Source organism: Amblyraja radiata, chromosome 5, assembly GCF_010909765.2.
Source record: "Amblyraja radiata isolate CabotCenter1 chromosome 5, sAmbRad1.1.pri, whole genome shotgun sequence".
NCBI classification, from domain to species: domain Eukaryota; kingdom Metazoa; phylum Chordata; class Chondrichthyes; order Rajiformes; family Rajidae; genus Amblyraja; species Amblyraja radiata.
Window position 1 is genome coordinate 23754871 of NC_045960.1, and position 23072 is coordinate 23777942.

A 23072-nucleotide genomic window follows, 5' to 3' on the forward strand; every position below is an offset into this window, starting at 1 on the left:
AGCAACAGCCCAGTAAGAAAAAAAAAATCTACAAATATGAAGTGGTTAGATTTAGCTTGCACAGTTAATTTGCATATTAAAGTATAGAATAAATTTGGTAAAGAATGACGGTTTTCTCACAAATTTAATCAGGGTACATTAAAAACCTGCACTAATTAAAGGTTCATTGATGAGAGTTGTTTAAGAAGCGGAGATATCTGTCGTCAAAAATAAGCAAAAATGCAAAATATTAACACTGCTGTGGCGGCACCTGGTGGCAAGCCACGGGCACAACGAACACTCGGCTCTGGAGGGCGGCGTCTCGGTGTGGGAGGAGCTATTCACGGGGTTTGTACCCGAGTTGGCATTTAAGGCCAGACAACGCCCCTGACCTTCAAAGAGTAGGGAGCTGTGTCAGAGAGAATAAACACGTCTCATGCACACAAATTGCGTCTACTTAGTTTTTTACTGGACTCCCGCGAGTCCCCGCTACACTGGTGACCCCGACGCCCAGGAGTGTAATCCTGCAAGGGACATTTGAAAAAAAAATAAAAAAATGCATTCCGCCACTGCCGCCTACGAGGCCGAACTCAACGGCGGCGTTTGAAGGGGCGAAGGAGGCCTTGGCTCGGGCGACAATGCTTATGCATCCGTTGGCCGACGCCCCCACCATGGATGCCTCGGACTCTGTGGTTGGCGGTGTTTTGGAAGTCGGTTAACGGCCGTTGGCGGCCTCTCGCCTTCTTTAGCCGGCACTTGAGCGCTGCAGAACAGCGCTACAGCACTTTCGACCGGGAGCTGCTCGCCTTACACCTTGCAGTGCGGCACTTCTGGTACTTATCGAGGGCCGTTCCTTCGTAACCTTCATGGACCACAATCCCCTCACGTTTGCTTTCGTCAAGGTTTTGGATCCTTGGTCCGCCCGCAGCGGCAGTTGGCGGCTATTTCGGAGTATACAACGGACGTCCGACACATTGCCGGGAAATGCAACCTAGTGGCGGATACCTTCTCCCATCCGGAAATTGCAGCCGTGCTTTACCCAGCCTCAGGAATAGATTACTCCACCTTGGCGGTGACCCAGTTGGTGGACGATGAGATGCCAGCGTACCCCACCGCGATCTCTGGCTTGGTGCTCGAGGTGCCAGACATCGATGGTACATTGACACGTCCGGGCGCCTGTTCAAGACTTCGTAGTGCCACGCCGGCAGTTCGATCATGTACACGTGGACATCGTGGGGTCACTGCCTCCGTCCCAGGGTCTTTCGCACCTGCTTACGGTGGTTGACCGTTTTACCCGGAGGCCATCTCGCTCGTGGACACTTCCGCTCAGTCGTGTGCTCGTGGCAACTTGGATTGCCCGCTTTGGGGTTCCACTTCACATCACGTCCGACTGGGGCGCCCAGTTCACATCTGAATCGTGGTCCACCATGGCCTGCCTGTTGAGGACGCAGCTCCACCACTCGACAGCGTACCATCCCCAGTCGAATGGGTTGGTGGAGAGGTTCAACCGCTGTCTAACGGCCACCCTGAAGGCTTGTCTCACAGGCCCTGGGTGGATGGACAAGTTGCCATGGGTCCTGTTGGGAATTCGGACAGCCCCCAAGGAGGATCTGTCATCGTCCTACGTGGAGTTGGTGTATGGTGCTCCGCTCACCGTCCCTGCTGCTGATGGGTCCCAGGAACCGCCGTCATTGGTGCTGGTCCGCTTGCGGTAGAGGGTCGGTGCCGTCTCCCATCCCAACATCGTGTCATGGAGTGGCCCCTTCCCATGTGCCACTGCCACTGATGTTCTGCACGTATGTTTTTCTTCACCATGGCTCCCACAGGTCACCCTTGCAGCGCCCGTATGAAGGTCGCTTTCGCGCGCTGCGTCACGAGCCTTCTACATTTGATTTGGACATGGGAGGCCGGTGCAAAACTGTGCCTATGGCTCGTTTGTAGCCGACCCACTTGGACCTGACCGAGCCAGTCCATGTGGCTCAACTGCCCCATCGCGGGCGTTCGCCGTCCCGGGCTCCTGGAGATTCTTCTGAACCGAGCAACCCCCCGGGCATGGGGTCATCTCTACGCATTCTGGCTGCCTCGTTCGGCGTCCCATCCGTTCGGTGCCTCTGGTTCTGCGGAGTGGGGGAGGGGTCATGTGGCGGCACCTGGTGGCAAGCCACGGGCACAACGAATCCTCGGCTCTGGAGGGCGGCGTCTCGGTGTGGTAGGCGCTAGTCATGTGGTTTGTACCCGAGTTGGTATTTAAGACCAGGCAAAGCCCGTGACTTTCGAGGAGTAGGGAGCTGTATCGGAGAGAATAAACAGGTCTCATGCACAGAACTTGTGTTCGCTTAGCTTTTGGCTGGACTCCTGCGATTCCCTGCTACACAGCCCAAAGAGAGCTTTTTTGAAACTCTACCCATGAACTGAACTCATCCAGATACCAACCTTCAATAAACAATTTAATGATGTGATTTAAACCAGCTGCCACTGCAGCAGTAACTGAAGCAACTATTTGAAAAGCCTTCTCTGTGGAATATTGCTTGTAATATTATTAATATATCAAAGTTAATGCAAAACATTTATTATATCATCAACATTTTCATCTTTCTCAAAGAACTCAATTAAATTCATGAGCAAGAAATGCATTTCTCAAACACACTGGTAATCTCCATATGGTTTCCAAAACTTCCTTGCACTGATAGCAAGGAGCCACTATCTGATTTCTCTCCCCACCTCCATTTTAGAAATGCAATTGTGCAAAGGGCTCGCTACATTTTACTGAATCATCCAGGTTCATAAAATAATCCAGAGAATACCTGAAAATAAAACTCAAAACACAGCAGATGCTGAGAATATAGTACAGAATGCTTTAAATTGTCTAACTTTTTAAAATGCTACATTATATGGGAGGCCCAGTCCCCAATAGAAATTACCAACTAAAGTAGCTTCCAACATTCCTTGGGTTTACTGCATTCGGGTGGCATAGTGGCACAGCACGTAAAATTACTGCCTCACAACTCGAGATACTATCAATCCTGGTCACTGAAATTGTGAACTAGAGTAAAGATGGCTATTCACCCTAGGTATTTCCAACACGGTTTTATAAACCTCCATAAGGTCACCCCTGTCTCATATTCATGTTTATGTGATAGGAGCAGAATTTGGCCATTCCGCCCATCAAGTCTACTCCGCCATTCAATCCTGGCTGATCTACCTCTCAACCCCATTCACCTTTTCCCCATAACCCGACTCCCGCATTAATCAATAACCTATCTACATCTGCCTCAAAAATATCCTACACTATGGGCAAGTGAGCTCTCTGTCACGTTGCAAAGATATGCAAATTAATTAATAGATTAATTAACCCAGTAATTGAAGTCATGTGATTGTGTTGAGTGTTGAGGCAAGTGGTAGAATCTGGGGCAGGATGAAGTGTTTGTGAGGAGAATAAAATTGGATTTGTGTAAATGAATGAATGAGTGTGAACTATAGGGACTATTTCTATGCTGTACAGCTAAAAGATTTATGAGGATGTTACTGGGTCTAGAAGGTTTGAGTTATAAGGAAATGTTGGATAATTATGGCATTGAGTGGAAGAGACGGAGGTTTACAAAACCATGGGGAGGCAGAGACAATGTAAATAGCCAGAAAATTTTCCCCAGGGTAAGGAGAGTGTGTGTATTTGGAACAAGGAAGTGGGAAAGAGTTACAATTATGCCGTTTGGACAGGTGCACGGACAGGCAAGATTTGCAGTGATATGGGCTAGGCAGAGGCAAGTGAGATTTGCTCAGGATGGACAAATTGGTTGGCATGGGCAAGTTGGGCCGATGGGCCTGTCTCTGTTCCGTATAGCTGTCACATGACACATAAGAACGACAAGACCAATTTATTTCCCAACAGCACAGCTCCGTAAACAGTGAAATCACTTCAGATACCCTGCCCCACCCAATCACAGATATTCCCATTTAACTATCCATCCATCCCCACCCTCTCTCCAACATTAAAGCTAACTTGATTTCTCACTTTTCCAGTTCTATGTGGAACAGTACAGCACAAGAACAGACCCTTTGGCCCATAATGTCTGTGCTGGACATGATGCCAAGACCTGCGCATAATCCAGATCCCTCCATAACAATATGCCTATCCAAAAGCCTCTTAAATACCACTATCATATATGCCTCAACCACCACCACCCCTGGCAATGTGTTCTAGGCACTCAACACACTTTTCCATAGATGATGCAACCTTCCTACTGAGCGTTTCCTACTGTATTCCAATTGGTGTTCCATTACTTTATAATGTTAATAACAAGTTGGCAACCAGAGTTCGAAAAAATAAACAGTACATACTTGTCGCTCAAGGTCCTGAATTCGCTTGGCTTCAAGTGCTCTGCCCTTTGCACGTTTCTCAGGAGGTGAATTTCTGACTTTGGAATCAGCTGCAAGCTTTTCAATCTGTTAAAGTTGAAGAGAGAAAAATTGAAGAAATGGTGAGTTTGCAAATGTACCCTGAAAGACTTGACCGAGGAACCTAAAAATATAATAATGGTAATTGGAAGCTGAAGGATTGACAAGAACCAGAGGACATAGGTTTAAAGTGAAGAGGGAAAAGATTTAACAGGAATGAGGGGTAACTCTTTCACACAAAGGGCGGTGGGTGTATGGAAGAAGCTGCCAGAGGAGGTAGTTGAGGCAGGAACTAGTACAACGTTTAAGAAAAAATTAGACAGATACATGGATAAGACAGGTTTGGAGGGATATGGGCCAAAGGCAAGCCCACATGTTGGTCGGTGTGGGCAAGTTGGGCCGTAGGGCCCGTTTCCATGCTGTATGACTCTATGATTATAATAGAGACTTTGATATACAAAGCATTGGTAAATCTGATTCTATGTGACTGCAAAATGATGCTAATGTGAAGAATATGAACAGGCCATGAAAAATAGAGTAGAGTAGCACAGCACACAAAAATATTGCATTATGTAACAGATGTTCGGAGTGATTCAGTAATAACTATTCAACTGTCTTGAGAAAAGACTCAAAGATAGTTCAAGATCTATCTGACATCCAATTCTTTGTTAATCAGCCAGGTGTATTCAGTACCTGCTCCTTTAGCTTCTCAATCTCTACATTTGCTGTTTTAAGCCGTGCGGTATCCCTGTCCAACATCTCCTGGTTTTCTGCATACCATTGCAACCTCTTGGTGAGACGATGGATTTCTTGCTTATTCTGTTCTTCCATTATTTTCATTACAAAATCTTTATCACCTGGATTTTTAAAACAAAAGTCAGAATACAAATAGCTATAAGGTGGAGAGGGGGAGTTTAATGGAAATGTGCGGGGCAAGTTTTTTTTTCTTTTACACAGGGCGGTGTGGCGTGCAGGTGTGGTGGCCACAGCAGATAAGAAAGTGACGTTTATCATAAGGTCACAAGTGATAGGAGCAGAATTAGGCCATTTGGCCCATCAAGCCTACGCCATTCAACCATGGTTGATCTATCCCTCCCTCCTAACCCCATTCACCTGCCTTCTCGCACACCTATACCAATCAAGAATCCATGTATCTCTGCCTTAAATATATCCACTGACGGCCTCCACAGCAAAGCCTCTAACAAAGAATTCCACAGATTCACTACCCTAACTGAAGAAATTCCTTCCTAAAAGAATGTCCTTTAATTCTGAGGCTATGACCTCTGGTCCTAGACTCTCCCACTAGTGGAAACATCCTCTTCGCATCCACTTTATCCAAGCCTTTCACTAATCTGTACATTTCAATGAGGTCCTCCCTTATTCTTCTAAACTCCAACGAGTACAGGTCCAGTGCCATCAAACGCTCATCATATGTCAATCTACTCATTCCTGCAGCCATTCTTGTAAACCTCCTCTGGACCCTCTCCAGAGCCAGCACATCTTTCCACAGATATGGTGCTAAAAATTGCTCACAATATTAAATTGTTTAAGAAGCATTTAGATTGGCTCGTGGAGATGCTGGGAATAGAAGGATATGCGTCACTTGCAACCAGACGACATTTCAGATCCGCACCCTTCTCCAGTCCAAATGATTACTTGGACCTGAAATGTCACATATCCATTCCCTCCACAGATGCTGCTTGACCTGCTGATGTTTAATGTTATTTGGTCTGCTTTCAATTTTCTACAAAATGTATGAGCATTACTCCATTTTGAGGCATGAAGGCTGCAGAGAGCTCAGGTAGCGGAAACAGATAATTACTGATAAGTAAATCTTCCAGGAATTCGACCTTTTAAAGGAAAATATCTGAAAGGAGAAATACATTCTGATAGCCTTGAAATCAAGGGAAATTAATAGTGTGCAGTTTTTTTTTTTTTAAATAGGCAATCAATCTGTGACATTACTTCTATGGTTGCAGGGCAAATGATAAATCACTCCATTTATCCACTCTGTGCTGGAGACCTGAAGAGCATTGATGGGGCACAGTGGGTGGGGAAAATTTGCAAAGCTTGAGTAAAAATGTTCAAAACGATTGTAGTGATGAAGTATTTAGATTGAGGAGGAATCCAAATGGTACAGATTTTCCAAACCCTGGGGACAGTCCATAAATAAGAAATCAAAAGTATAAGTAATTTATCAACAGATACAAGAACAGATTACCAAAGGAAGAACTGAAAGTCATATTCTGTTTTAAAGAACTGGATAATTTCACTTTTGTGAAATATGGTTAATATTTATAGAAAAATAAGCTAGGTAGATCAATATTCAAAATACTATTGGTTAAGCAGCAACCGATGTACTTATTGTATTGTTACAGTAGAAAATATTGGGAAGCTAGAGTCTATGGATGAAACTTAAGCAAAAAACAAGTGCTCTGGAATCTCAATGCATCAAGAACATGTGTGTAGGGAAATGGACAGAAGACGTTTCGGATCAGGACTATTCTACAGACTGACGTGTCCATCTTATCTGTGCAAATTAAATCACTCCATCAGCTTGCAAAAACGTTTGTTATTGTCTGTTCATTTCCCACCACAGATGTTAGCTGACACACTGAGTTCCTGTAGCATTTTGTGTTTTCCTAAAAAAATTTGCATGTCTTTACATTTTAACAATATAGAATTGAAAATTACTAACTTCACGTCTTCTGGTCAAATAATTGCAATTTAAGACCACTGCCAGCTTTAATACTTCTTCATTATTTATCTTGAATAATTCTCCAATCCCAACAAAGGAATTGGTTAACTGCACAACCAATAACTCGCCTGAGGTATTAGTAAGTTGTTCTTTAGCCATATTACATTCTTTCTTCATTTTTTCTAGGTCCACCTCTAATGCTTGTTTCTCTTGTTTAAGTTTTTTAATCTCTTCTGTAAGCTTAACCTCTTCTCTCTGAAAGGTGGGATCAAACAAAACAGATTAAAATCACAGATAGAGCATCAAGCTCCCACTCAGTAGACCCGTAATATATGTCAAATATTGTGTGGGAGGTAATTTGCAGAAGCATGCTTTTCTTTATGGTGGGTAATTTAGTTTAGTTTTGAGATATAGCGTGGAAACAGGCCTTTCTGCCCACCAAGTCCACGCCAACCATTGATCACCCGTACACTAGTTCTATACTACACATTAGAGACAATTTACAGACACCAATTAATGTACAACCCTATACGTCTTTGTGATGTGGGATTAAACCGGAGCGCCCGGACAAAACCCATGCGGTCACAAGGAGAACATGGACACCCCATACGGACAGCATCCGTAGTCAGTATCAAACAGTATTAAACGGACCAACCCGGGTCTCTGGCTCTGTTAGGCAGCAACTCTAGTGCTGTGCCAGTTTTCAGTTTAGTTTATTGTCCTGTGTACCAAGGTACAGTGAAAAGCTTTGTTGTGTGCCTTTCAGTCAGCAGAAAGACAATACATGATTATGATCTAGCCATTTACAACTTATAGATACATGAAAAGGGAATAGTGTTTCGTGCCCTTTCTAGGGGTAGGAAAAGGTAATCAAAAATAATGTCCTGCAAAGCAATAGAACTATCCAAAGACAAAAGTCAGGATAAAAACTGACCGTCAAGAAGTTTGCCACAGTATCAACTATGCTGTATGCATGTACATCAATTACCAAAAATATAAATTTCAGTAACTTGAATAAAGGTCAAAATGAGAGTTGACATTAAGTCGCAAAATATCTTTTCAGTGGTGTTTGAGAGGAGCAGATATTCCTAGTTCACTTCTTTTAATAATACAATTTAATAAAGAAAGTGATTAAGTGGTTTAGAACCAGTAAACCACCATAATGCTGTTTCATAGTTTGCCAAAACAAACCATGAACAGTAAAAGTAACCGGAAAAAAGAAGAAAGGGAATGAAGAAACTCAGATTTATTTGACAAACACACAAAGTGCTGGAGTAACTCAGAGGGCCAGGGACCATCGCTAGCAAACATTTTCTCCAGAGATGCTGTCTGACCCACTGAGTTACTCCAGCACTTTGTGGGAGATTTATTTGGGTTTGCTGTTATACAAAGAAACAAAAATGTCATGATAAAACGAACACATGGAGTACAGAAATTTAAAATGATCAAATTATGTACACAGAAAAAACTGGATTCTTAAAAGGTATACGAGTATTATGTGTGCTTTTAAATAATTTTCTGATTTGCCCTATTATTAAAGTGCCCAATAATAAATTTAAGTAAGGCTCAAAAATAAATCACTCAGCTTGTCTCTCCATCTTGTCTACCTATTCAGACCATAATTACCATAAACCTTTAGTTATCTGATATGAGAAGTCCTATTTATTAATTGAATTTGTACACACATTGCAATGTAAAGATACACATCTTATAAAATTAGTATTTTCCTCTGTAATTGGTTCCATTGTTTTACTGCAATTGTTCACAGCAGTGTTTGATGCATGATTAAAAATGGTTAGTAGATAAAACAGTGAAAGTAAATCTTATTACATTCTAAATGTACACAAAAACTGTTTGTTTCCCAAATACTCTCAATTTTTTCCATTGTGTTGCAAAATATAAAATTGAAATATAAACAGTGAACAAGGTTCAAATAATCTAAATGAAACGAAATGCCAGAGGAAGTGTAGAAACTGGAAACAACGTTTAAAAGATGTTTGAGCAAGAAAATCGATAGCAAATATTTTGAGGAATATGGACCAAATGCAGCCAATATTGAACTAACTCTGATAGATAGAGTGATATAGAATTAAGGAACTACAGATTCTGGTTTACAAAAAAAGACACAAAGTGATGGAGTAACTCAGGCAGCATCTCTGGATAACATGAATATGTGCCATTTTGGGTCGGGCTCTTCTACAGACTGATTGTGCTGGTGGCGATGAGGGGCAAGACAAAGGTCGATACAGGCGAGGGTGGTTTTTGAACAAAGGCAAAAGTTGAAAAGACGTGTGTGACAAAAGGATTTGATTTGAATGATTAGGAAAGGATATTTCCTCCACTATATAAACTTCAGGAATTTCTCTCTACCATTGCTCTGGTATTCAACTGCCAGTATTGCAAAGGCCTGTTCAAATACTGTGAAAAAATTCAAAGTTCAAAGTTTCTGAACACAATTCCTTTATACAATTTGGATATTACAAAATAAAGCACTTCCTTTACAGTTTTATTTTATTATATATACGCACACACACACACGTGCAGGAGTCGGCCATTCGAGCCAGCACCGCCATTCAATATGATCATGGCTGATCATCCTCAATCAGTACCCCGTTCCTGCCTTCTCCCCATATCCCCTGACTCCGCTATTTTTAAGAGCCCTATCTAGCTCTCGCTTGAAAGCATAGAGAGAACCTGCCTCCACCGCCCTCTGAGGCAGAGAATTCCACAGACTCACCACTCTCTGTGAGAAAAAGTGTTTCCTCGTCTCCGTTCTAAATGGCTTACTCCTTATTCTTAAACTGTGGCCCCTGGTTCTGGTCTTCCCCAACATCGGGAACATGTTTCTTGCCTCTGGAGTGTCCAAGCACTTAACAATCTTATATGTTTCAATGAGATGCCCCCTCATCCTTCTAAACTCCAGAGTGTATAAGCCCAGCTGCTCCATTCTCTCAGCATATGACAGTCCTGCCATCCCGGGAATTAACCTTGTAAACCTACTCCCTCAATAGCAAGAATGTCCTTCCTCAAATATACACATATACATATACACACATATATATATAAATGATTTAGACAAAGGAATATATATATTAACTTTAGTAACATGTCAGTTTCTTTGTTGAACTAAATTAAGGCGCATGTTGCAATCAAAAGCGCTTGAACAATTGGTTGGCGTTATATATTAACGATTTAGACAAAGGAATTAGAAACATAGAAAAATAGATGCAGGAGTAGGCCATTCGACACTTCGAGCCAGCACCGCCATTCATTATAATCATGGCTGATCATCTAAAATCAGTACCCCGTTCCTGCTTTTCCCCCCATACAATTAAATGTAACATCTCCAAGTTTGCGGGTGACACAAAGCTCGGTGGCAGAGTGAGTTGCGAGGAGGATGCTATGAGGTTGCAGGATGACTTCATGGGGTGGGTGAGTGGGCAGATGCAAGGCAGATTCAGTATAATATGGATAAATGTGAGATTATCCATTTTGGTGGCAAGAAGGCAGATAATTATCAGAATAGTGTCAGATTAAGAAAAGGGGAGGTGCAAAAAGACCTGGGTGTCCTTGTACACCAGTCACTGTAAGTAAGCAAGCAGGTAGAGCAGGCAGTGAAGAAAGCAAATGGCATTTTGGCCTTCATAGCGAAAGGATTTGAGTATAGGAGGAAGGAGGTCCTACTGCAGTTGTACAGGGCCCTGGTGAGACTTGAAAAGGTTACATGCTTTTAAATATATAAAAGATACATGGTGGAATACTTGACTGTACATTGTATTTCTTCTCAAGCAGGCTTTCTCTAGTAGAAAAGTACCAATTGATAAGAGAGAGAGAGAGAGAGAGAGAGAGAGAGAGAGAGAGAGAGAGAGAGAGAGAGAGAGAGAGAGAGAGAGAGAGAGAGAGAGAGAGACAAACCCAGGCTCGTCTCATGTGGATGTATATTGAGACAATGACTAAGATGCCTTTGAAATGTCTTGTCTTGGCAGTACCAACTGATAAGAGACCAATGCCGTTGAAATGTCTTGTCCTAAAAGTACCATCAGATAAGAAACAGATGCGTTTGAAATGTCTTGTCTTGGAAGTACCAACTGATAAGATGCCTTTGAAATGTGTCTACTAATAGATAAGAGAGACAACCAACAAGCTCAGACTCGTCCTGTAGTGATGTATGTTGGATGCATCTTGTGACCATGACTAACATATTTGGAATGTGACAAGTGACACACAGTATAAAACACCATGCAAATCATTGTTCATTGAAGTGGTGGTGCGGAGAAGTCAAGTGTCTGTTGCTTACTTGACTGGTGTATCCCCGTCACTTCCGCAGGCTGATGATCAGTAAAGCTTGAGTTGGTTTACCTAACCTTTTTGTGAGTTGTCTGTTTTTTAAGTAATGAACCTTATCAACCACACCTGGAGTATTGTGTGCAGTTTTGGTCTCCTAAATTAGGGAAGGCCATTCTTGCTATTGAGAGAGTGCAGAATAGGTTCACCAGGTTAATTCCTGGAATGGCGGGACGGACATATGATGAAAGAATGGGTCGACTGGGCTTGTATTCACTGGAATTAAGGACGAGAGGGGATCTTGTGGAAACATAACATTCTTTAAGGGATTGGACAGGCTTGATGCAGGAAGAATGCTCCCCATGTTGGGGGAGTCCAGAACCAGGGGTCACAGTTTAAGAATAAGGAGTAGACCATTTAGGACTGAGATGAGGAAATACTTTTTCACCCAGATAGTTGTGAATCTGTGGAATTCTCTGCCACAAAAGGCACTGGAGGCCAATTCACTGGATATTTTCAAGAGAGTTATATATAGCTCTTAGGGCTAACGGAATCAAGGGATATGGGGAGAAAGCAGGAACGGGGTACAGATTTCGGATGATCAGCCATGATCATAATACTCGATGGGCCGAATGTCCTTCTCCTGCACCTAATTTTTATGTTTCTATGTTAAGCTTCAAGAAAGACCCATCAGGCTGCGGCTATCACTGGCAGAAAGCCTTGTTTGTACGCCGCAGAACCTGTAGAGGGAAGCCACCGAGCCCAGCCCGTGCTCATCCCCGAGGACTGGAGAGTATGGGAGTCGGCGCCGGCGGACGCAAGAACAAAGGGCCGGTGAAAGATCCAGAGGGTCTTACCCTCCGCATTCGCGAGATCGGCTGTGGGACGTGCCCCCAGGGCACAAAGGGTGAAGATGGCCGAGAGAGGAGAGGGACGACGGTTCGCTGGACGATCTGGATAGAGGCAATGGCTGGAGGCCCTTCAGTCAGGATAACGGGCCTTTATGGCCAGCTGCAGCTCGGACTTTAGAAATTGGCGCCAAAACCTGGTGACTCTAGTATACAGTCTCAGTGGGCTATATCTCTGCACTTTGTACTTAATCTGGGATTGTGTTTATGTATAGCAATCATTTACTGAATAATATGCACAAAAAGAAGAATTTCACTGTACCTCGAAACATGTGATAATAAAGATCCATTGAATCTTTGAAGACCAGAACTCACCTGTTGAATTCTAAGCTGTGAAACCAAGTCGTCAATATTCTGATTTTTATTTTGCTCAGATGGCTGTACATCATGGATTGACACTTGCTTCATATTCTTCTTCTTCAACTGTTCCCTGATGAAAAAGCAAAAAATAAAGTCCTCATATGAACTCAAAAATTAGAGGACATTGTTTAAATCTGTTTTAAATACAGTTAAATCTGCCTAAATACCAATGAGTCACTAATAGAGTGACTAGAATATATTAATACACTCAAGGAGATGTATGAAAAGCATCAAATCCACTAGAATTGAAATCCATTGTGAAGAGCCTTTGTATGATTTCAGATATTCTATGGCTTGGAAGGGAGGTGTGATTTGTTTACCAGCCTTATAATGTAGAAAATATGCACATGCAATTTAATATATAATTTAATTTAAATTTATGAGAAATATAAAGCTCAACAATAACATTTCAAAATACTCAGATTATTGTTTTTTTATACAAAATCTTCACTAGATTTATATGTGCCCTTGACAGAAAGAATCCTGTTTCTGTTGCAAACTTGGAGTGCATACAAATCCAGCCTTACATTAATCTACCATAAGCTAGAGTATGAGGAAGGGTCTTGAACCGAAAAGTTACCCATTCCTTCTCTCCAGAGATGCTGTCTCGCTGAGTTACTCCAGCATTGTGTGTCTACCTTAAACTAGAGTGCCGTCTGATTCACCTCAACTCCACTACGGGCATTGGACTTTGTCTCTGGAATTGGTACGTGGCAATGCTGAGAAATATATTCTGCAATCAATATCTTCCCCTTTGACCTGTTTGATATTCCTCTTTGATATTCCTTGATCATTACTATTTTGCATATTTTTCCATTCATCTGTTCTATATGTCTCTTTACCACTGTTTATATCTCTCATTTCCCTTTCCCCTGACACTCAGTCTGAAGAAGGGTCGCAATACAAAACACCACCTATTCCTGTTCTCCATAGATGATGCCTGACCTGTTGAGTTACTCCAGCTTTGTGTCTATACTCGAGTCTGGCTCGATTGTATTAACGTATAGCATTATCTGATTTGATAGGATAGCATGAAAAACAAAGCTTTTCATTGTATCTCTGTGCACGAGACATTAATAAACCTAAACCTAATATCAACTTGAGATGACTAAATAAATGCTACTCTTTTTAATTAATTTGCAGAACCTGCATCACTGGCAAAACCAGCAATTATTGCCTATCTCTAATTCTGAGAAGATGAAGGCTCGCCGACTTCTAGAATTGTGCAGTCCTTCTGATGAAGGTCTAGTGATCGCAAAGGAGTGGAACTAAATTTCAGGATGATGTACAACTTGAAGGAGAAACTGCAGGTGCTGGTGTTTCTATTTTCTTGCTGCTCCACTGACTTCTGACAACCAAAGCCATTTTCCTTTCGGCACGATAAGATTCCAACCACCAGAGTGTTTTTCCTTTAATGACCGTTTGATTTCAGCTTTTCCAGATTGAATCAGTGCCACAATTGATTAAATGCTGACATCTCAGCTGAGAGGGAGAGAGAGAGGCAGTCACTCTCATCTCAGCTCTTTAATCCACTCAGCGGGTCAGACAGCATCCCTGGAGAAAAAGAAGAAGTGACGTTTTGGTTGGAACCTTTCTTCAGACTGCAAAAAGGGTTCCAACCAAAAACATCACCTATTATTTTGATGATCTTAATGACTACAGGCCTGTCGCACCGACCTCTGTAGTCATGAAGACCTTTGAAAGGCTTGTGCTGGCCAATATCTGAAAAATATCACGAACATTGCTGGACCCTCTGCAGTTTGCATATCAGGTCAATTGATCTGTGGATGACGCAGTCAACCTGGGCCTGCACTTCATCCTCCAGCACCTATACGAGGATTTTGTTTGTTGATTTTAGCTCTGCATTCAACACCATTGTGCCAGAGCTACTACCCTCCAAAATTTCCGAGTTAGACAATAGATAATAGGTGCAGGAGTAGGCCATTCGGCCCTTTGAGCCAGCACCGCCATTCAATGTGATCATGGCTGATCATTCCCAATCAGTACCCCGTTCCTGCCTTCTCCCCATATCCCCTGATTCCGCTATCTTTGAGCCCTATCTAGCTCTCTTTTGAAAGTATCCAGAGAACCGCCCTATGAGGCAGAGAATTCCACAGAGTCACAACTCTTTGTGTGAAAAAGTTTCCTCGTCTCTGTTCTAAATGGCTTACCCCTTATTCTTAAACTGTGGCCCCTGGTTCTGAACTCCCCAACATTGGGAACATGTTTCCTGCCTCTAGCGTGTCCAAACCCTTAATAATCTTATATGTTTCAATAAGATGCCCTCTCATCCTTCTAAACTCCAGAGTATACAAGCCCAGCCTCTCCATTCTCTCAGCATATCGCATCCCGGGAATTAACCCTGTAAACCTATGCTGCACTCCCTCAACGGCAAGAATGTCCCTCCTCAATTTAGGGGACCAAAACTGCACACAATAGTCCAGGTGTGGTCTCACTAGGCCCTATACAACTGCAGAAGAACCTCTTTGCTCCTATACTCAACTCCTCGTGTTATAAAGGCAAACATGCCATTTGCTTTCTTCATTGCCTGCTGTACCTGCATGTTTACTTTCAGTGACTGATGAGCAAGGACCCCCAGATCCCGTTGTACTTCCCCTTTACCCAACTTGACATAATTTAGATAATAATCTGCCTTCCTGTTTTTGCTGCCAATGTGGATAACCTCACATTTATCCACATTAAACTGCATCTGCCATGCATCTGCCCACTCACCCAACCTGTCCAAGTCGCCCTGCATTCTCACAGCATCCTCCTCACAGTTCACACTGCCACCCAGCTTTGTGTCATCTGCAAATCAGAGTTGACTGTGCCTGAACCCCTCTGTTGGTGGATTACCAGCTTCCTGACAGACAGGAAGCAGCATGTGAGGCTGGGAAAGCACATCTCGGACCTGCAAACCCTCAGCATAGGAGCACCGCAAGGCTGCGTACTCTCCCCTCTCCTCTCTCTACACCAATGACTGCACCTCCACTGACTCCTCTGTCAAGCTTCTCAAGTTTGTGGACGACACAAGCCGGATTGGACTGATCCAGGATGGGGAAGATTCTGCCTAAAGACAGGAAGTGACACAACTGGCGTTGTGGTGCCATCGCAACAACCTGGAGCTCAATGCTCTTAAGACAGTGGAATTGATAGTAGACTTTAGGAGTGCTCCTCCTCTCCTCACCCCACTCACCATCAACAACACCACAGTCACATCTGTGGAGTATTTTAAGTTCCTGGGAACCATCATCTCCAAGGACCTTAAGTGGGGGGCGGGGGCTGCCATTGACTCCACAGTCAAAAAGGCAGAACAGAGGATGTACTTCCTGCAGCAGCTGAGGAAGCACAATCTGCCACAGGCAATGATGGTCCAATTCTATACGGCCATCGTAGAGTCAGAACTCACCTTCTCCATCATGGTCTGGTTTGGCTCAGCCACCAAGCACGACAACCGGAAGCTGCAATGAATCGTCCGATCAACTGAGAAGGTTATTGGCTGCAACCTTCCCCCCATTGACGAACTGTACACTGCAAGGGCCAGGAAGCGAACGAGTCTGACCCCTCTCACCTTGGCCACAAACTCTTTGAATCACTTCCCTCTGGAAGGCGACTCCAGACTGTCAAAGCTGTCATAGCCAGACATAAAAACAGCTTTTTTTCCACGAGTAGTAGCTCTACTCAATAACCAAAAATATGTAGCCTCCTTTTGCTCTGGTACTTTATTTAATTCACATGTTTAATCAATAATGTTTTATTATTAATGTTTAATGTTTTATGTGTCATTCCTAACTGTCACTGTATGTCATGTTGTCACTTGCGGGCGGAGCACCAAGGCAAATTCCTTGTAAGTGAATACTTGGCCAATAAACGTATTCATTCATTCATTTAAGCCTGTAGCTCAGTAATCCTTGTGAAATCGTGAACATCTAGGTCTTTAATGTATCTTGATTGCATTTTCTATCATTCTTATTGCAAATTGTAGGATTGAATCAAGGCCGTGTCAATTCTCAGCAAATAACATTTATATCTCAGCACTTTTTATAAGGCAGGATTTGTTTTTGTGCTAATTCTCCTCTACAAAAATTAGCCAAATGCAACCTTGGCAATATAGCAGCCACATTGAGGAAATCAATTGGATAGCAGATTGGTAAGAGAACTGGGGATAGATGATTGTTGTGGTGAATTGGAAGGGGTTCAGGGAGATGATTGGATGGGATGGGGCAAGATAATAAGATGGGGTGGTGGATAAAAACAATGTTGGACAAATGATCAAAGGGGCCTGAAGTTATTTAGTTAAGGGATACAACGCGGAAACAAGCCCATTGGCCCACCAGTGATTCCGGTACACTAACACACATAGGGACAATTTACAATTTTACCAAGCCAATTAGCCTACTAACCTGAGATAGATACAATATGCTGGAGTAACTCAGCGGGGCACGCAGCATTTCTGGAGAGAAGGAATAGGTGACGTTTCGGGTCTACAATGTCTGAAGAAGGGTCTTGACCCGAAACGTCACCTATTCCTTCTCTCCAGAGATGTTCTCTGTTCCAATGAGTTACTCCAGCATTTTGTGTCTATCTTCGGTTTAAACCAGCATCTGCAGTTCCTTCCTACACAGCCTACAAACCTGTGCCTCTTTGGAGTGTGGGAGGAAACCGGAGATCCCGGAGAAAACCCATGCAGGTCATGGGGAGAACGTACAAACTCCTTACAGACAGCATCCACAGACAAGATGGAACCCAGGTCTGGTGCTGCAAGGCAGCAGCTCTACCATTGTGCCACCATGCTGCCCTAATTGTCAATGAGGGGTGGGGGAAGGTTTAAGTGTGGAAGCAATCACTGAGATCAACATCTAAGCGAAAACCTAAACCTTGATGAATGTTTTGATCATGCATTCATTATCATCATCATCCATTTTTCTGAGGCTCCATCTGCCAGGTTAGCAGCCTTTAGCTAATGCCCAAGTGAGCTTCAATGTAATTCACTGACAATATAAGCACAATATAGCACAATGTAATTCACTGACAATATATGCACAATATAGCTTCAAGCAAGTGATGTCAAAACAAAAGCTGCATGCCAATTGCCAGAGGCGTGCTGAACCTAGAAAATAAATAAGGAATCATGCTTGAATGTACTCAATAATAATCATGTTTTATAAGATTCAATGGCATCGTGCAAATATAATGTTGCAAACACCATTCAACTTTTATGGCTTTAGTAAATTAGGATTTGAGACCATCAATTTGCACTTCTATTTTGAAAAAAATCATTAAAGCCTTACTTTAGTTGTCGTATTTCCGACATTAACTGGCGGGATTCATTGAACATTTTCTCTTCATTTCTTTTATTAACCATTTGCAAATCTTTCACCTGCGTGCAAAGCCTTTCATTTTCCTGAAACAATAAATATTCTGAAAACCAGAATTGTTTTACAGCAAAAACTATTTGCAATGCAAACAAAGTGGTAGAGGGCAGGGAGGATTACTTGGCAAAAGAGATGGTGGATAGCAAAAGGAGATGATAATGAGAGCAAAACAGAAATAAAAATGGATGTACAATGTTTACAGCAAAATGGCGGAAAAAGCAAAAGCAGGAAGGAAGCAATAAAAAAAAAAAAATTTAAAAAAAACATGGCTCATGGTGGGAGATTGGAATTCAGATGCCAAGACGCAGTTTGTCCTGCCAGTTTTGTGTAGATCAGACAAAACTGATGGGTGACGGGGGTATGGAATGAGCTGCCGGAGGAGACAGGTACGTTTAAGAAACATTTAGACAGGTACATGGATAGGACAGGTTTAGAGGGATGAGAGGCAAACACAAGCAGGTGGGACTAGTGTGGATGGGACATGTTGTCCGTTGTGCAAGTTGGGCCTCTGGGCCTGTTTCCATGCTGTATCACTCTATGAGGGATTCTCACCTACAGCACTAGCGCACTCCCACTGATTCTGTTTCTGCTGTTATTAGCATTTGGCGAATGAGAGACGATTGGCCGATGTCAAAGTATTCAATAATTTAATCAAACACATTCTTCTCTTAATCCACACCGACCATCCTGATTAATCTGGGTGTTTCTACACAAAGGTTTCTGCTGTTTCTTGGAGTAGATTCCAATAATGCTCCCACCATCAATTAAACTAATTGGCCTGGGGATATTTGGTTTATCCTGTCCAACACAGTACAGTGACAGCATTCCTCCAATGCTCTGGCACCTTCCTGTCACCAGAGGAATGGAAAATTATCAGAGCCTCGATAATTGCCTCTCTTACTTTTAAATTCTGCAACTTATTTCACTTAGTCAGGAAGCATATTTCCTGGATCATCATTTCCTTTTTACCGTACCTCTTCTCTTGCTCTTTATATCATAAAAGATCTAATTTTTTTGCTTTTACTTGTCAATATTTTATATACTTATTTGGTTTTCTTACCTCACTTTATCTTTGTTTAGTTTTAATTTTACTAATCAATATTTTTATATACTCTGATATATACTCTAATATTTGTATGTACACTCTTATTTTATATATATCTCAATCAAAAGGATTCCAACTCAAAACATCACCTATTCCTTTTCTCTAGAGATTCTGCCTGACCCGCTGAGTAACTCCAGCACTTTGTGTCTGTCTTCGGTATAAACCAACATCTGCCTACACGTTCCTTCCTACACTTTTTATGTACTGATTTTCTTTCAAATATCAATTAATTATAGGAGTGCAAGTCTTAGATGTCCATTGTATACTTGACTATGTGGGTATTACCTTGGAAATGTTAACAATACAACACCTAATGAATCCTTGAGAAATCTTATTTTTGCGTGAACATAATACAATGGTGTTCGATTTATTTAAAAATTGGGAGTGGCTAGGTCATGTTTTTTGTTGATATTGGGAGAAAATTGGAGGGAATTACATGTTTTGTGCAGTATGATTAATGAATGATCAAAATTCAAAATAGCAAGGAGAAAAGAATATGAAGAAATAAGCAATTAAGGGATAACATGGCAGCATAACACATCATCAGGCAACGCAGTTTGGCAAGCTAGATAGGCAAGACTTGGATAGTAAACTAGACAATCAAGACACCGTTGAAAAATATTTTAACAATTCTAAATCATATAATTTTTGTTCACAATGACAAAAACAAAGCAGATTCGTCATTCAGAAAGAAGACAAAACACCGTCAAATACCTGATCGTAGCCGTGAATAATAGTTTCTTGCTCTTGAACTTCCTTTTCAATTAACTTAAGTTTTTCTTCAGTCACAGGATCCAATATGCCTCCAATTGTTAATTTTTTTTTACTAGTTTCCAAGCTGCACAGCTTTTTGATACAAAATATTATGATAATAGGGGTTATAAATTGGAGTTAATGATGCACATAAGATATTTCAGAGGGTTAATATTGCAATGTATACCACTCTTATTGAAATGAAAAAACAACAATTATTTTGTCATTTTAAGAGTAGCCCTATTATCAAGCTAGGATACCAATTTATGCCCACTATAGCTTCAGAGGTCACAAAATGTCTATATTACCAAATTCATCCCTATGAACCCAAATAAATTGTTTTGATGGAACTAAATTTAATACATGAATATTTATGGAAAACCATTCTACTTGTATTTGGTGCATGGCAGTTACATTTGTTTGAGTAATTGTTGATTGAATAGTCTGAATTGAGAGTCACAGGTATCCATCGTAGCTGACTACACGGAATATGACAGTCATGGTCATAGAATCATACAGCATGGAAACGCATCTTTTGGCTGACCTAAGGTAGACAAAAATGCTGGAGAAACTCAGCGGGTAAGGCAGCATCTATGGAACGAAGGAATAGGCGATGTTTCGTGTGGAGACCCTTCTTCAGACTGATGTGGGGGGGAGAAAGGAAGAGGCAGAGACAGTAGGCTGTGGGAGAGCTGGGAAGGGGAGGGGAAGGAGGGAGAAAGCAAGGACTACCTGAAATTGGAGGCCAATGTTTATACTGTTGGGGTGTAAGCCACCCAAGCGAAATATGAGGTGCTCCTCCTCTAATTTGCGGTAGGACTCACTCTGGCCATGGAGGAGGCCCAGGGCAGAAAGGTCGGATTCGGAATGGAAGGGGAGTTGAAGTGCTGACCCACCGGGAGATCAGGTTGGTTAATGTGCACTGAGCGGAGGTGTTGGGCGAAGCGATCGCCAAGCTTGCGCTTGGTCTCACCGATGTAGAACAGTTGACACCTGGAACAGCGGATGCAATAGATGAGGTTGGAATAGGTGCAGGTGAACCTCTGCCTCACCTCAAAAGACTGCTTGGGTCCTTGGATGGAGTCGAGGGGGGAAGTAAAGCGACAAGTGTAGCATTTCCTGCGGTTGCATGGGAAAGTACCAGGGGAGGGGGTGGTTTGGGTGGGAAGGGACAAATTAACCAGGGAGTTACGGAGGGAGTGGTCTCTGCGGAAAGCCGAAAGGGGAGGAGATGGGAAGATGTGGCCAGTGGTGGGATCCTGTTGGAGGTGGCGAAAATGTCAGAGGATTATCTATTGTATGTGACGGCTGGTAGGGTGGAAGGTGAGGACAAGGGGGTCTCTGTCCTTGTTACGAGTGGGGGGGGATGGGGAGTGAGAGCGGAGCTATGGAATATAGAGGAGACCCTGGTGAGATCCTCATCTATAGTCGAAGAGGGGAACCTCCGTTCCCTAAAGAATGAGAACATCTCCGATGCCCTGGTTTGGAACACCTCATGCTGGGTGCAGATGTGGCGTAGACGGAGGAATTGGGAGTAGGGGATGGAGACCTTACAGGAAGCAGGGTGGGAAGAAGTGTAGTCCAGATAGCCATGGGAGTCAGTGGGTTTATAGTAGATGTTGGTCAGTAGTCAGTTACCTGCGATGGAGATAGTGAGGTCTAGAAACGGTAGGGAGATGTTGGAAATGGTCCAGCTGAATTTGAGTGCCGTATGGAAGTTGGTGAAGTGGATGAAGTCAGTGAGTTCTGCATGGATGCAGGAGGTAGCACCAATGCAGTTGTCAATGTAGTGGAGGTAGAGTTCGGGGATAGGGCCACAGTACGCCTCGAATAAGGATTGTTCGACGTACCCTACAAAGAGGCAGGCATAGCTGGGACCCATAGCTACGCCTTGGATTTGGATGACCTAGATGTCCCATCTACACTAGTCCCACCTGCCCGCTTTTGGCCGCATCCCTTTAAACTTGTCCTATATATGCACCTGTCTTTTAAATCCCGTTATAGTAGTTGCCTCAACTACCACTTCTGGCAGCGCATTCCATATACCCACGACCCTCTGTATGACAAATTTGCCCCTCAGGTTACCATTAAATCTTTTCCCCCTCACCTTAAACTTGTGTCCTCTGGTTCTTGACTCCACTACTCTGGGTAAAAGACTGTGCATTCACCCTTATCTATTCCCCTCATGATCTTATACACATCTACAAGATCATCTCATAATGTTATGGGAATCTCATCTCATGGGAATGTTAACGATTCACCACCTGATTAATTAAGAGGTGCAAGGCAACAGGGTAAATAAAAATGTCAAGTACTAAACTGTAACTATTTCAGCTGCATGAATTTTTTCTACATTTAATGTAACTCTGGACGGCACAGTAGCACAGCAGTAGAGTTGTTGCCTTGCAGCGCCAGAGACCCGGGTTTGATCCTGACTACGGGTGATGCCTGTATAGAGTTTGTATATTCTCCCCGTGACCTGTGTGGGTTTTCTACAGGTGCTCCGGTTTCCTCCCATACTACAAAGACGTAGAGGTTTGTAGGTTAATTGGCTTTGGTAAAATTGTAAATTGTCCCGAGCGTGTGTGTAGGATAGTGCTAGTGTACGGGGATCGCTGGTCTACGTGGACTCGGTGGGCTGAAGGGCCTGTTTCCATGCTGTATCTCTAAATTAAACTAAACTAAACCTCATCCATGCCAGAGTTCTCCCTAGCTCTGTCTCCAAGTGAGCCAAATCAAACATGAAAGCAAAAATGCTTTAAAATTCATCACCACAAATGAGCAATGAGATACAAGCTAGGTATGAACAGAATCAGGCAGATCATGCTTCATCTGGACCATTCCATGCTGGTCCCAGGCTCAGACAGCTCAAATTGCCAAAAGCTATTCTGTAATCTATTTATAAATGCTTGTGAAAATCAAAGCTAATTAAAAAGTTGGAATTTAGACAGAAATAATTAAAAATTGAGCTACTTTAAAAAAATTGGACAGAAACAATTTACAAAAATTGTACTACTTAAAAAATAATCAATAATTATGCTTTAAATTAATTTACAGTAACAGTAACTGAATAAAAGTAAAAGAAAATATTTTTCCTCTTACTTTTTCAATTATTGATTCCAGCTAAATGAATGGATTGGCATAAAGATGAGGGAGAAGTTGTGAAGCATATCCAGGCTCTCAGCGTCGCATGACAGAGCTTTGCTTCTGGCCTC

The 23072-nt window shown here is 42.6% G+C and overlaps 1 protein-coding gene across 2 annotated transcripts in view; it reads right to left on the bottom strand.

The window, feature by feature from the left end:
• cep162 (centrosomal protein 162) overlaps positions 1–23072 on the bottom strand; it is a 120628-nt gene that overhangs the window by 36564 nt on the left and 60992 nt on the right. For both annotated transcript variants that reach the window (XM_033020791.1, XM_033020790.1), the window contains 6 exons: positions 19819–19950; positions 17916–18028; positions 12580–12694; positions 7201–7327; positions 5068–5231; positions 4318–4422 (listed from right to left, as the gene is read on the bottom strand). In XM_033020791.1, coding sequence (XP_032876682.1) covers positions 4318–4422; positions 5068–5231; positions 7201–7327; positions 12580–12694; positions 17916–18028; positions 19819–19950 — 756 coding nt within the window. The remainder of the gene's footprint in view (positions 1–4317; positions 4423–5067; positions 5232–7200; positions 7328–12579; positions 12695–17915; positions 18029–19818; positions 19951–23072) is intronic.